Source organism: Monopterus albus, unplaced genomic scaffold, assembly GCF_001952655.1.
Source record: "Monopterus albus unplaced genomic scaffold, M_albus_1.0 scaffold99.1, whole genome shotgun sequence".
Classification (NCBI taxonomy): domain Eukaryota; kingdom Metazoa; phylum Chordata; class Actinopteri; order Synbranchiformes; family Synbranchidae; genus Monopterus; species Monopterus albus.
This window is the reverse complement of record NW_018127979.1, coordinates 3,326,043-3,340,123: the sequence shown is the minus strand read 5'-3', so window position 1 is coordinate 3,340,123 and position 14,081 is coordinate 3,326,043. Positions and strand designations below refer to the sequence as shown.

The 14,081-nt window shown below is 37.4% G+C and overlaps 2 protein-coding genes across 4 annotated transcripts in view; one reads left to right on the top strand and one right to left on the bottom strand.

The window, feature by feature from the left end:
• Positions 1-8,905, bottom strand: part of u2af1 (U2 small nuclear RNA auxiliary factor 1) — a 9,201-nt gene extending 296 nt beyond the window's left edge. The window contains exons 1-9 of one of the 2 annotated variants that reach the window (XM_020609436.1): positions 8,359-8,447; positions 4,303-4,406; positions 2,693-2,780; positions 2,284-2,350; positions 1,659-1,708; positions 610-708; positions 351-484; positions 94-195; positions 1-4 (exon numbers count right to left, since the gene is read on the bottom strand). The exon at positions 1-4 is cut by the window's left edge and continues 296 nt beyond it. In XM_020609436.1, coding sequence (XP_020465092.1) covers positions 1-4; positions 94-195; positions 351-484; positions 610-708; positions 1,659-1,708; positions 2,284-2,350; positions 2,693-2,780; positions 4,303-4,346 — 588 coding nt within the window. In that variant the 5' untranslated portion in view covers positions 4,347-4,406; positions 8,359-8,447. Of the gene's footprint in view, positions 5-57; positions 196-350; positions 485-609; positions 709-1,658; positions 1,709-2,283; positions 2,351-2,692; positions 2,781-4,302; positions 4,407-8,358; positions 8,448-8,615 lie in introns of those variants that run through there. The other variant, XM_020609435.1, reaches the window with a different exon arrangement.
• The window catches only part of gabpa (GA binding protein transcription factor subunit alpha), a 10,063-nt gene continuing 4,032 nt past the window's right edge, over positions 8,051-14,081 (top strand). The window contains exons 1-8 of one of the 2 annotated variants that reach the window (XM_020609429.1): positions 8,051-8,198; positions 10,589-10,690; positions 10,781-10,925; positions 11,109-11,193; positions 11,327-11,551; positions 12,558-12,752; positions 12,910-12,966; positions 13,528-13,650. In XM_020609429.1, the coding sequence (XP_020465085.1) occupies positions 10,614-10,690; positions 10,781-10,925; positions 11,109-11,193; positions 11,327-11,551; positions 12,558-12,752; positions 12,910-12,966; positions 13,528-13,650 (907 nt within the window). In that variant the 5' untranslated portion in view covers positions 8,051-8,198; positions 10,589-10,613. Of the gene's footprint in view, positions 8,199-8,502; positions 8,591-10,588; positions 10,691-10,780; positions 10,926-11,108; positions 11,194-11,326; positions 11,552-12,557; positions 12,753-12,909; positions 12,967-13,527; positions 13,651-14,081 lie in introns of those variants that run through there. The other variant, XM_020609430.1, reaches the window with a different exon arrangement.

The window sequence follows — 14,081 nt, the reverse complement described above, 5'->3', positions numbered from 1 at the left end:
TGTGACGACTGTGGAAGGCAGGAAGGAGTGACAATGAATCGCTATGTAACCATGTGAGTTTACCTATGTGCCTCAGTGTAAAGGTAATGAATAGGTTTGTACCCCTTCCTCCGGTACCCATACAGCTCTCTTCTCAGTTCACGTGAGATTGGCTTCAGATGCATGAAGTTACAGAAGCCACCACGAGTGCATTCCCTGTGTAGACAGAACAACTTAGAGCAGGTGGAGCATGAAAAACAGGACAGCATGACAGAAGATTTAAGTGTCCTTGGTCAGGGCACTCCTGAAAGAGATGCCCTTTCCTGGTTAATTATATGTATATACAGTCTATCCCATCTTATAGCACTCACCCCATTTCATACTGGCGACAACAGGCTTCTCTGAAGTCCGTGACAGGAGAGAGCTCGGCATGGATGGGCTGTCCATTAAACCACCGGTTATTCAGGTCTATCACAGCCTTTTCAGCGTCCTCTTCATTACGGAACTATAAAGGGCCATAAAGAGACAAACATTATGGCTGAAGAAGATGATTACTGGGTCCGAATAAGTGCTACAAACCACGGTGTTACAGTAATGGTAGGTTATGTGGCTTTTAATCCTGACACTCACCTTCACGTACACATTTCCTACTAGGTGATCACCAAGGTTGTCACATACGTTCATTTCCTCCACTTCTCCGTATTTTTCTTCCATCTCTGTGAAGACCTCCTGAAAAGATGGCAGAGAAAAATCAAATGTAATGTTAAGTAATGTATTTCACTGCCCATTGTGAAGATGTCTTTTAGGCCATTAAAAGACAGGCTTGCTTATTCCCTTCTTTCTAAAAGACTGAAACAACTTGTGTGTTTGTACTGTAAACATCAGGGTATTTGCAGCCCATTAGCTTAGCTTAGCACAAAAACCAAAAACAAGCCTGGCCGGGGACAGTAACTTCTTGTGGTCTCTGCTCTTTACCTGGTAAAAAAAAAAAAATTATCCAGCACACTACACCCCTTAAAATGAATATACTTCAGTTTTTGAATGGATTAATCAAATGTGATGTGATGTGGTAATTAGTGAGGTGCTGTCAGTGGTTAGACAGAGACAGACTAACTGTTTCCATCTGTCTTTATGCTAAATAAAGCTAAGCAGCTGATGGTTCATATTTACCGTAGAGAGATGAGAGTGCTATTGATTTTCTCATCTAGTTTGCCAACTCAAGATGAAGAAATGCACATCCTCAAACTCCTATAACTATGTACCAGCACCTTCATCCTTTGATCGGCTTTTGTACTATGCATTATTCAAAGGGAACATCACAAATGTAATACAGAAATGAAACATTCTCTGTATTTGGGATTAATTATTTGATCACTGGTAAGTCAAAGCCCAGTTCTGAGCAATGAACAAACAATTTTATGCGACTAAACCTTGACTAACCTTTATCTACTACCACTTTTTAGGACTCAGGTTAGAGGAAACACCACTACCCAGTAGTGTGATTCCTTGATGATTTAAAACCAAGATCATAAACAGTTGCATATTATATAAGGTTTTAGCTCATTATGAGAAATTATTCTTGAATTAGTTACGAAAATGTATCAGTGATAAAGTGGTGTGGTCATGGTTTGAGGCAGAGCTGCACTATATGACACAATCTTCTGAATGGCATGCGTTACCTCAAAAAACTCATCATAGTGCTCCTGCATTTCCATGTCACTGATAGCACCTGGTGGTTATAAGAGACAATAATTTAACACATAGAGAATGTAAAATTTCAACAAAATTTCTGTGTTACAGAGACTGAGGAAAACACAAATTCTGGACACAACGTGCTGTTTCCAGGAGTGTGAATGACTGGAATGAAGAGGCATCAGGTCACTTGAGTGATATTTGTTTGGCAATTTTAGGGATGGACGTTAATTTGCAAATCTCCCAATTGTGCAGTGACACAGATGATTTACAGCAAGTTTGATCAGTTCAAGTTTGAATACTTGTAAGGACAAACCTCGGATTAAAAAGTAAAATAAGTTAGAATAGGAATATGAATATGTTTGTGCATGAGGCCCAAAGTCTAAATGTCAGGACATGATAGGTGATTAAATGATTTACATTGAATAAACTAACTGCTGGTTGAGAAAAGCCTCTGTCCAAATGATTACAAAATGCCTGTGCAGTTTCACACTGTCACGCCACCTTATAACTGCTGCTGTTTGCTGCTGTCTGATCAGAGTCAGAGCAAACATGAGTGTCTGAGCAGAGAACATTACACTTCTGTCATGGTTAAAATGGTTTTGTACTTACAAGTCAGACCATCAGCAGACTGGGCGCTGTTTTGAGGGTTCCGATAAATGTTCAGGAGGGCAATTGTCTGAAACACAAAATTGTGCATTTTTGGGATGAATAGTTTTTGTTAGAGCTGGGTATTAAACCTCACTGATTTCTTTTTTTGTTGGTACTGACCGAAACATGGCTATTGCACAAGACAGTGGAAAAGAAATTCCAATAATTAACAGTAAATAACTTAAGATTGTAAAGCACAGAATTCAGATTTCAAATGCAACTACAGAGTCAAGACACCATCACAGAGATACTGAGAATGTCCTTTAATCCCCAATAATTTTTGTTTAATATTAAAATTTTTACAGGTTTGGGTATTAATACCAAATGATTACTGTTAACTAGAAATAAATGCTTTGTTCCAAAATCTTACCTGGCTGAATGTTGGCTTGTTGTGTAATCTGGAGCAGCGGTCTCCATGTCGACAGGCACCAATTTTAAAATAAAAAGAGCAGTTGACCCTGGTGACAATGAGAAAATAATGAAGATAAGGTAAACTGAAACTTTGACTTTATGTCCGGAAGGCGTTCAGGCAAACAGGGGACTTGAAAACCTACATCTTTCTCCAGAGAGACATGCTATGAACATAACTGTCTTCCAGAAAAGGCTTCCTGAGAATAATAACATCTTATTTTGCTCATCATCTTCAATGAATAGCCAATCCAAGGAAATCAGTGAATTCACAGATATTGCTTCAAACTGGCTCCATTTATGAATGTCCATTATTAGTATTTTTAATGTTCATTAGACAAGGTCTTGATGTCTTGTCAGATTTAAAGTCTTGTTTACTTATTCTTAAAGGAGATTGTTCTTGATTAAAAAAAATTCAAGTCCTAGTTTTAGATAATTTTATTTGCTGTATAGCTGCTTTCAAAATGTAGGCTTCTTTTGTTAGGACAAAAAAACATGTTGGAAAATATAGTTCAATTTCTAAAAGATAAGTATTGAAAACAGCTATACTGATTTGGAGTCAGTTGAGATGGTTGCCACTTGCACTACCTGATAATCATACAAGTTTGATCCTATAGATCTCATCCAATGCCTCATTAAAAGAATGAAAACTGACAAATTTTGTGGGTTTTTGTTAAATTGGATGAATATTTGGAAAGATTTTGTCAAACATGCCACTTGTAACCGACATTGTTTAAAATTTATTTTATGTTGTTTGTTAAGATTAAATATAAATACAAAAGCATTTGCTGTTGGGCAACAATACATCAGCCCTACTAAGACACCTCCATTCTCAGCATCCTGAAAATTTTAATAAATCACATAGGTTACTACAGGACAACCTGAAAAAAATCACATGTACTTTGTTGATTAGTGTTTCATTTATTTAGGCATATTAATTCAGCATATTTTGTTATTAAAATGCTTTCTTCCATCTGCCTTATTGCCACAAGGCCTACAGTAACTTAATTTATTCAAAATGGGGTCTCTAAAGCAGGAGAGGCTTTGAGCAAAACTGTTAAAGTACCCAATAAAACGCTTGAGTTTTTCTTAATATAAACTCCAGTGAAAACACTCATGTCTTCATCGGCTGTAGTCACACAAACACTCCACATTTGGGAGGCCCATCCTCCATAAATAGTTTTTCCAACTGAAATGTTACATTTGGGCTATACCCAAATGAAGGCAGCCTATAAACGCCTTCTCATTTAAAACACCTCTATAAGTATAAAATAAAAAAGAGCATAGAAGATGTATGATTATCACACCGTTTAGGTACACACAATGATATTGTGAAATGGCTCAAGACATGCGTCTTCAAAACCGTTCAAGAACCGTGTCTCCAGTCTTTCTATTGTATGTACGCATATTTGGTCAACAGATGGCGCGAGCGGAGGATGATTCAAATGTCTCAAAACAACGAAATCAATTTCCGAAGCAATGGGTTCAATTGATTCAAAACTTCGGAAAGCCTCGTTTCTTGCATCACTAAAACACGAAGGAAAAATTGCGTAAAATAAAACAACTACTTACTTATCTTTCTCTGTTCCAAAAATGGACGCCAGGTACTCTGCCATCTTGCCTCGTCTATGTTCATCCAACAACCAGCAACAACGAAAACACTTCCGTCCCTGCTCCTTCAGAATAAAAGCATAATTCCCACATAAGATGCAGTGGACACAAATCAGAATTTTTTTTCTGATAAAATTGACACATTATTCTAAGATTTAACAGATTATTAGGCACCGTTGTGAAGTATTGAGTAATCAAACAACCACGCCTGCCATAAATATACAATGCATATTACCTGTTGACTCTGTGATTCAACTCTGCTAGTTTTTAATAGCCTATATGGTTAATGGTGCTGAACTGGTTTGTGATCTATGTGGTGGTGTGTGCGTGTGTGCCAAAATACCCCTTTGCCTCATACTACCATTCAAACTGCATTAAAATTACATCCTATCAAAGTTAGTCAAACCTTTGCAGTGGTTACACATCCACTGTACAGGGAGGAAGCACTGATTAAAAATACTCCATTACAAGTCAAAGTGTTACATTTTAAACTTTACTTAAATAAAAGCACAGATGTACAAAAGAAAATACACTGAAAGTACCAAAAGTGAAACTAATCATGCAGAATACACTGAAAGTACCAAAAGTGAAACTAATCATGCAGAATTACGTCTGTCATAATAAAGTACTTATATAGTTGGATTACAAATAACTGATGCATTAATGTGTAGCTACATCACTTAAATGTTGCAGCTGGTAGGTGGGGCTTATTGTAACTGGCATATTGCTGAGTATCCTGTGAACTTCCCTCTGGAGATAAATTGTTGATTCTATTTTATATTATTCTAAATCTACAAAGTGTCTTAAGTTATCAAATTGTAGTAGAGTTTAAGTATGTAGTAGCAAAAAAATCGAAATATCTCAAAATTGTAGCTACTTACGAACAGTGTTTCAGTAAATGTTCTCAGTTGATTTGATTTGATTTATTTATTCTTTCAAGCATGTAAAGACAGTTGATATATCAACACACATAATTGTACACATAATCCAATATCAATTTGCTTATACCTAGTACATGCTTGAACTTACATAATTACATACTTTGATAATTATCTTCTACACCACACAAGTAGAATTATTACAGAGTGTTAACATTCATACACCACACCCACAATGTTCTATCTAATTAATCATTAAGCCTGTTCTTGCATATATCTTGATTGACACATACCTTTATATTTATGTTTAAACTCGTCAATTCTATTACTATTTTTTATGTCTACACTTAAATTATTCCATAGTTTTACCCCACTTATGGAAATACAAAATCTTTTTTTGGTTGTACGTATAGCATGAATTTTATAATTTAACTGACCCCTTAAATTGTATCCCCCTTCCCTTTCATTAAATAGTTTTTGAATTCCACCAGGTAATAAATTGTTCCTGGCTTTATACATAAACACAGCAGTCTTATATCCCACTAAATCAAAACATTTTAACAATTTAGACTGTATGAAAGCTCCATTGGTGTGATCCCTATACCCCATCTTATGCACAATTCTTATCGCTCTTTTTTGTAATATATACAATGGTTGAAGTGAGCTTTTGTATGTTTCCCCAGTTTTCAACGCCACACTCTAAGTATGGTAAAATCAATGAAGAATACAAAATACGTAGTGCTTTCCTGTCCAAAATATATCTAACCCTTGCCACTATTGATATATTCTTTGCTATTTTATTTTGAACATATCTGATATGAGATTTCCAGGAAAATTTGTCATCAACTATGACACCTAGAAATTTAATTTCATATACTCGTTCTATATTAGCTCCCCCAATTTTCAATTGAGGTTCATTATCTAGTCTACGATTCCCAAATACCATAAATTTAGTTTTATCCAAATTCAGAGATAGTATATTACTATCACACCATTTCTTTTCAGTTAGTTTCCACTACTGGTTAAATACTGTATATGTCAGAATATTCCTACTGGCCTATAACCTACTGTCTTCATACAATCATTTAAATAGATATAGAAATAGAAAAAAATAGAATAGGTTAGCTTACTGTACAGTAGTGAAGTGTCCACTATACGATTCATCTACTGTATGTATGAAAACTAGTTTGTCATTAAAATTAGATTTCAAGAGAAAAGCTTTTGGTTGGCGGGTTTTTATGTGCGCTTTAACATTACTTTGGACACTTAATAATTGTCTTTATTTTGAAGGTGAGACATCCAAACCGGAAACATTTGATCAGTCACTTCCGTGTCAAGTGTGACTTTCGAAACAAGAGCTGCATTCAAAGTACACAATCATTATGTACTGCTAAAGTATATCAATTAATCAGTGATTGAAAGTAACTCAATAACTTTACTCAAGCACGGTACTTTTTTGTGGTATCTGTACTTTACTTGAGTATTTTCATTTTCTGCTACTTCAAACTTTGACTTCACTACATTTTAGAGGCAAATAATGTACTTTTTCTGCGATGGATTGGCGACCTGTCCAGGGTGTACCCTGCCTTCGCCCGATTGCCGGCCGGGATTGGCTCCGCACCCCCCCGTGACCCCGTTCAGGGATTAAGCGGTAGAAGATGAATGAATGAATGAATAATGTACTTTTTACGCCACTGCATTTATCTGATGACATTAGTTACTGGTTACTTTTCATAGTCAGAATAACTATACAAAATAGAGTATAATCATATAACTTTAAATTATTATAAACATAATGTAATTAAAATAAGCTCCACCTTTACCAGCTGCAACATTAAAATGATGTCTACCTTAATGTATCAATAATTATATGATATAGTCCACATTAATGTGAAATGTGCTATTCTGCATAATGAGTACTTTTACTCTTGGTACTTTAAGTATATTTTGATACAAATACGTTTATAGTTTTACATTTGTAGCTTAACATTTTCAATGCAGGACCTTTAGTGAACTAGACACTTTTGTGCACAAAATTTGAGAAATCTCTCTCAATAATTCATGTTTAAAGACAAAGGACAGAAAATCATTTGCAAAGCAAAAATAATCTCATATAAAAATATTGCTTGACCTGCAGATAATATCTACTAGCTGTTTATCAGAAATGCAACTGCAGAAACCTACAAATTATTCAGTAAGCTGAGACATGAATCTTGTGATTGACAAGCAGGTTTATTTTACTGATAAGAAATTGTTACTGAATACTTCTTTAACAGTCTGCCTAGTCTGCAAGAACTAAGTAAACAACCACAGGTAATGGTTATAAAGCCAATATATAGCCTTTACTCAACACATTTAGAGACGAAATTCTATGGGCTGCAAATCAAGCTGTTAAATATGAGATAAGATAAGGTAAATCTAATTCCACCCTGTTGTAACTATCTAAAATTGTTTATTTCAAACTACTGGCTCATAAATACAGATCATCCTCACATTTGACCTTTGTTCTTTCATTAACCTTCTTTTGACTTAAAACAGCTTGTAGCAAACAAGAAACTTCAAAATAAAATTCCCTTAAGTTCATGAAGAACCGAACAGCATGTTGTTACTTGGGGAATTTATGTGAACCGTTTTAAGAACTGGAGTGTGGTTAATCAACATAAAGGATGACTGTGACATTTAACACTGATGGGAAACGTGGTGGACACTCGTTTGCCCTGAAAAAAATATGACGACCATTGTCAAGATTTCCCTATTATAAAGACAACTGTTACATGAATCTAAAGCTATTGCATTTTTTATATAACAAAGTTTTAGTGTAACTACATTCCTACCAGTTAGTCTCCGCCCCTCATTTGAGTGTGTATATGTGTGTGTAGTTCACCAAAAACTTGCATGACACGACTCGACTGTGTGAATTTTGGGTCTTTTTCTACAGTTGAACATAATCCATCCGCTTTCAAGACCTGAATTTAAGAGGTATGAATAAACGTGCTTATTCTACAGAAAGTGTGCTAAATTACGGTAACAGTAAGGGGTCTGTTCGTCGTGCTTAGACTATTCCCGCAATTTTGTAGCTTCTAGTTAGCTAGCTAGCTGTTGTTGATTCCCTATTAGCTTACTGGAAGAGGCCGCCTACCTTCAAGCCAGAAACGCAGACAGTTTGCCAACGTCCAGCAATAACGCTGGCTACCACGGGTACTCCTTGTGATTAACGTTAGTAGTTTCGGACACAAGTTGCAAACTTGCTGGGTTGTTGCTGAGTTGCAAACAGTAAAGCAGAGCCGACGCAGGTGGAGAAGCTAGCTGCTACTGCCGCGCGCTGATTACCGTACAGCCACAAACACACACTACGTATACGCCCAAAGACGGTAAAGTCTGGATTTTAGTCCTTACGTCTCAGCTTGGTTGCATCTTATATTTTGCCGAACTTTGTTTCGGTGTGTTATTAATATCGGAGTTGCTCTGCGGTTTAGTTTTCCTCTATAACTCGTGTCGTATTTATCACCGCTGCTCTCGGAAGTCTTGCAGCGCTGTAAACCTTAGCCAGGATTTCCGGCTCCTTTCCATTTGCCCTATGCTGTTTTGTTTCCGTTTATTCTATTTCCGTTTTAAAAGTTTTCTACGTGCAGAATAAAAGTGTGTTTTAATAAAGATTTGTTTAAGTTAGGAGGAGCAGCGCGTTTTTAGGATATTTTAACCGTGGTTCCGCACGCTGGAACCGACGGTTGTGTAATGGGCTGCCTCCCCCCGCGGTGCATTCTCTAGCGAAATCGCAGCTAACTTGGTTCACTGTGGGCCATCTTCCGTGTAGAGACACGTGTAGTCCGTTGTATACATTTTGGTTTTATGTGTTTTACCAACATGTGTATATGATGTCTAGTTATATTTGGTGATTATTTTTGGTAACTAATGGCCTACCAGTTGGCCTTTAGACGCCAAAGCCTCGCCCTCGAGTTGGCTAACGTTAGCACTTGGAGTAGTCAGTGAACTGTCCCACACGGCCAGAGGAGTCGAGGCTTAAAGGCCGTTAGAACAGAAAACAGTTTGACATTCATATCATGGTCACTTTATCCACTGTTACGCATTTAAATGCTGTATTTTCTCTATATTAAAGCTGCACATTTTGACATTAATTATTGTAACTTTTTAACGACTCTCAGTGTTTGCTGATTGGAGCTCCAGTAATAGAATATGAAGTGAAAGCAAGTGCTTCAAGTTCATGCTTAACAATAGACACATTCTCACCATCATCACTAAAAGTTGGTGTGAAGTCTGTGTTGAATTTAAATCAAGGTGTATAATAGCCTAGGCAAACCTTAATATATTTGTTTCATGTAATTAACCTGAGAGCTGTAAGTTTTAAATATAAACATTTATTTTTGTGGAATAGGATTTAGCATTAACTTTTTAATATCCTTTACAGTTCCTGTTATTTATTTAGGTTTTTAGGCTTGATGATATAGTTTACGGTATGTTTATGTTAATAAAAGGCTTTTTAAGTCTGTTTTACTGTGATTTGGTGTTAGTTTATTTCTGTGACGTTTTGGCTAATAAACATAATAAATGTTATAGTAGTTTCATTATTTTTATTATTAATGCTATAGCTGTGAGGCAACAGATGTGGGACATGTAGTTTGCACAAGTCTAGCCCTTCTAATAAGCATCACAACATATTTTATTCAGAAAAAATAAACAATAGAAAGAAAGGACACATTTTCCAATTACTAGTTTAAAAGTAAAAATAAAATTTTTTAGACAAATAGCAGAGACTGAAGTGATTAATCAGTTAACTAAATAGTTGCAGATAATTTTATGTGGGTCAAATAATTGACTGGCTGTTTGAGCTGTAAACATTGTGAATGAAGGTAATATATAAATGTATATATGAAGGTTATCATAACTTCATGAATACCAGTGACTATCTACTGTATGTAGTATGTTGAGCAGAAATTTGGGGGGATGTATGTGAAAGGGCTCTTTGGGGTGGACACAGTGGCATTAGCACTTGTACAATGACATGTCACCTTAAAATAGCAGTTTGATTTAGAGCTAAGAATTTAGATGTATAATTATTCCTAATTACTTAACGACCAGATATTTGACGGGCATCAGTTTTGGTTCAATCAATGAATAGTATAAGTTAAGAAAAATACCAAATGTTCTCTGGTTCTAGCTTCTCAGATATGAAGATTTCCTGCCTTTTTAAAAAAATGGTTTTTCAAAGCCAGTTTTAATGGCATTTTTCTTTTATGTTGTCAAGTGTTTAACAAAAATATTCAAGCATAACATTAACAGTGTAATTGTGTTTATGTTTTCATTCCTGATATTTGTGTTTAATATGCATCTATTTTATTACTTTCCTGCAGCTTGGTTCTCTCTGCATAGAACAGAATGGCGAAGAGTGAACCAGAAGAGATGATAGAGATTGAGATCGATGAACGGGAGAAACAGGCGTGCCTGGAGGAAGGGTGAGCAAGATGCTCATTTGAATGGCGTTTTCTTACACATGCAGCAGCTCCATGTTTACGATTGTTTGCTATTTCTTCTTTTACCTTTAGTGTCGAGGAGCAGACGATCACTGCGTCTGATTTGATTCAACAAGACATCGACATCAACGAGCCTGTTGGCAATCTGAAGAAGCTTTTGGAGCCTCGTATACAAATATCACTAGATGCATATGAGATCTGCCTGCAGGACATTCAGGTAACAATGCACACACATAAACAGAGCATATCAAGATGATAACTTTATTTATTTTTTTTTTTTTTTGCAAAAGCAACAGAATTCATGTATGCAACGTGGGTCTGGTAGTCATCCCCTGAAGTGCGAAGTATGTTGAGTTGTCTGTCTTTTCACTTCTGATTTCTGTTGTGTTCTTGTTTTTAGCTTCACCCTGATCACAGCCTGTTTGATCAGGGAGTAAAGACAGATGGCACAGTGCAGCTCAGCCTGCAAATTATAACTAAACCAGGTACTGACCTAAACAGAAACTATAACGTAATCCATATTGAGTGCTTCAAAGATCAGAAAATACAAAGTAATATATTGCTGTTTATGTCTGTATGTCCAGAAGCCTCATCGTGTGTATCTTCCCCATTATCCAGGTGATGAGAAGTTGAACATTCTGGAGATTGTGAAGCCGGTAGAAACAGTGGAAGTGGTGATTGATCCAGATGCAGCCGGGGAGGAGGGCACACTGGTGGAGGAGGGTCAATTCATCGCAGTGGAGCGTTCTGCCCTCTCTGATGAGACATCAGAGCAGGTTACACGCTGGGCAGCTGCACTTGAAGGCTACCGCAAAGAGCAGGTTCGCCTTGGCATACCGTACGGTGAGGAACACTTCAATAAAGTGCAATGCTGTGGTGGAAAACAATCCTTAATGAGGTGACAAATAAGGTTCAAGGATTTTATTGTCAATTCACCATATGTGCAGGACATACAGAAATCGAAGTACTGTTTCTCTCTCACCTAGTATTGGGTGCCATAACATTTAGGAACTGAAATAGAGTAAAGTAGAATAAAAGATAGACTAGAATAAGAAATAATTGACATAATTAGGATAAATCTAAATGGTACAGACAATAAGCTGTGACTCAAAACTGTGTACAGTCAGTGACAGTAGTGCAAACAATAATAGGAGATTGTCAGATGCTTCAGCATCACCAGGGCGTTGGCGATGAGGTGCAAATAGCATATGAGGTATACATGGACAGTACTGCAAATGACCAACAGCAGCAGATATCCCTGCAAAAAAAAAGAAACAGTCAGTAGCAGATTTACATATAATGTAACAAAAAGAGGGAATGTATTGAGTTTGTGCAACAGCAGGAGTAGTCTTTTTATGTTCCCTGGTGGGTCACGGTCCAGGAGCAGAGGGGGGGACGTAGTGAACAGTGTTCAGCATCCTCACACCCTGGTGAATGAAGCTGCTTGTAAGTCTGGTGGAGTGGGCCTGAAGACTCCGATACCTTCTCCCTGAAGGCAGGAGTCTGAAGTGGGAGTGTGTGGGGTGGGAGGTGTCATCAGCAATGCTGATGGCTCTGTGGGTGAGGCAGTTGTTGAAGATGTCTGTAAGGGAAGGCAGAGGGACACCGATTATCTTGCTGGCTGTTTTCACTATGCGTTGCAGGGTCCTTCTGCAGGAGGCAGTACAGGCTCTGTACCACACAGTGATGCAGCCAGTGATGACGCTCTCAATGGTGCCCCGGTAGAAGGAGCGCATGATAGGGGGTGGGACACTGGCTCTCCTCAGTTTGCAGAGGAAGTAGAGGCTTGTTTGAGCTTTCTTGGCCAGTGATGTGGTGTGGTTGTTACTATTTCTTTGTCTCGCCTCAGACCCCATGCTCTGGACAGCTGACCAGGTGATCCACTGGGCTGTGTGGGTGATGAAGGAGTTTAACATTGATGAGATGGAAATAGGCAACATTCACATCCCAGGCCGAGACCTCTGTTCTTACAGCCAGGAAGAGTTCCTTCAGAAAGTGCCCAGTGGAGAAATACTCTGGAGTCATCTGGAACTCCTACGTAAATGTAAGTCAGACAGAGTTGTTATAGCTTGTAGGAGTGTCTCTATGGCTGATGGATTGTTTTTACAGGTCAGAAGAGGTAAACTGAACACTAAAGTTGCATCTTATTTGTACAGAGAGTTAAATTTGAGAATTTAATGTATCCCTTGTATATATTAAAGATGTGCTGGCCAGCCAGGATCAATCCGGAGGGGACGCCACTGTTACTATTGATCAACGTAAGTATTCAAAGGAAAAATCTGCCAAAAGATAATAAAAGGTCCTGCTTATGCCGAGACAAAAGAAGGGGCTTAGTGTGAGTAATGACATACTTAACATTGATTTCAAATATGTTAAGGTGCTCTTAAAAATACAACACACATCACGGTGAAGACAAGCAACTGTTACGCATTTTGAAGCACAGCATTCCTGTATTTAGTTGAGCATATTAGTTAAAATGCAGACCAGTTTTGTCCTCAGTGGCCAAAACCATACAACTAGATTGTTTACACTTGGTATTCTTTATAGACAGGATCGGACTTGGTTAGTCGTGAGTTGCTTAGGTTATCTTGCCTGTTGAAACATGACACAGTGAACATTTTTACTCACCTGCAAGGAAACAAGGTGATTAGAAAAACAGTGAGAAGTGAGAAATTGTCTTTTTCTTGTAGATGGGAATAGCTCAACTTATATTATAGCGGACAAACTTTATATATTTAACAACAAATGAGAGATTATAATATCCAATCATTCTGATCAATGAAACAACATCTGCCTCTAACTTTCCTGTCTGTCTCCAGCTGTACAGATAATCCCAGCTCAGGTGACCACACCCACTACCATCAAGGTATTGAAGCAGAGCCGTGGTCCCAGAGCTCCTCGTATTTCAGGGGAGGAGCGCAGCTCACCTGGAAACCGCACAGGTAGCACACATTAATCACAAGGACTCTGTATGTCAAGCACTGAAACGCATCAGTGCAGCGGCGGTTTGTGCACAATCTCACAGTAATGTTGCTTTGCACAGCAGTTGGCCAGCTGTGTACAGATGTTAAAATGGGAAGAGCTCCCAGCTGTAATACTTATTCCATTAATTAATAAGCAGTAAAACTGCAGAAAAATTACATAAACTGCAACTACTTTGAACTCTCTGACAGCAATTTATTGTCTTGAGTCTGTTTTGCCTGAAATGTGAGCGTTTGCTGATTATCTTTGTAACTCTGGCAAATTTGCAGTTAAACTATAGTTACAGATACATCTAAAACAAATACCATGTCTGTCATTCTATAGACCAAACAATTGTTTAATGAGAAAAAAATAGCAGGGTAATAAACACTGAAAATTATTTATATATATA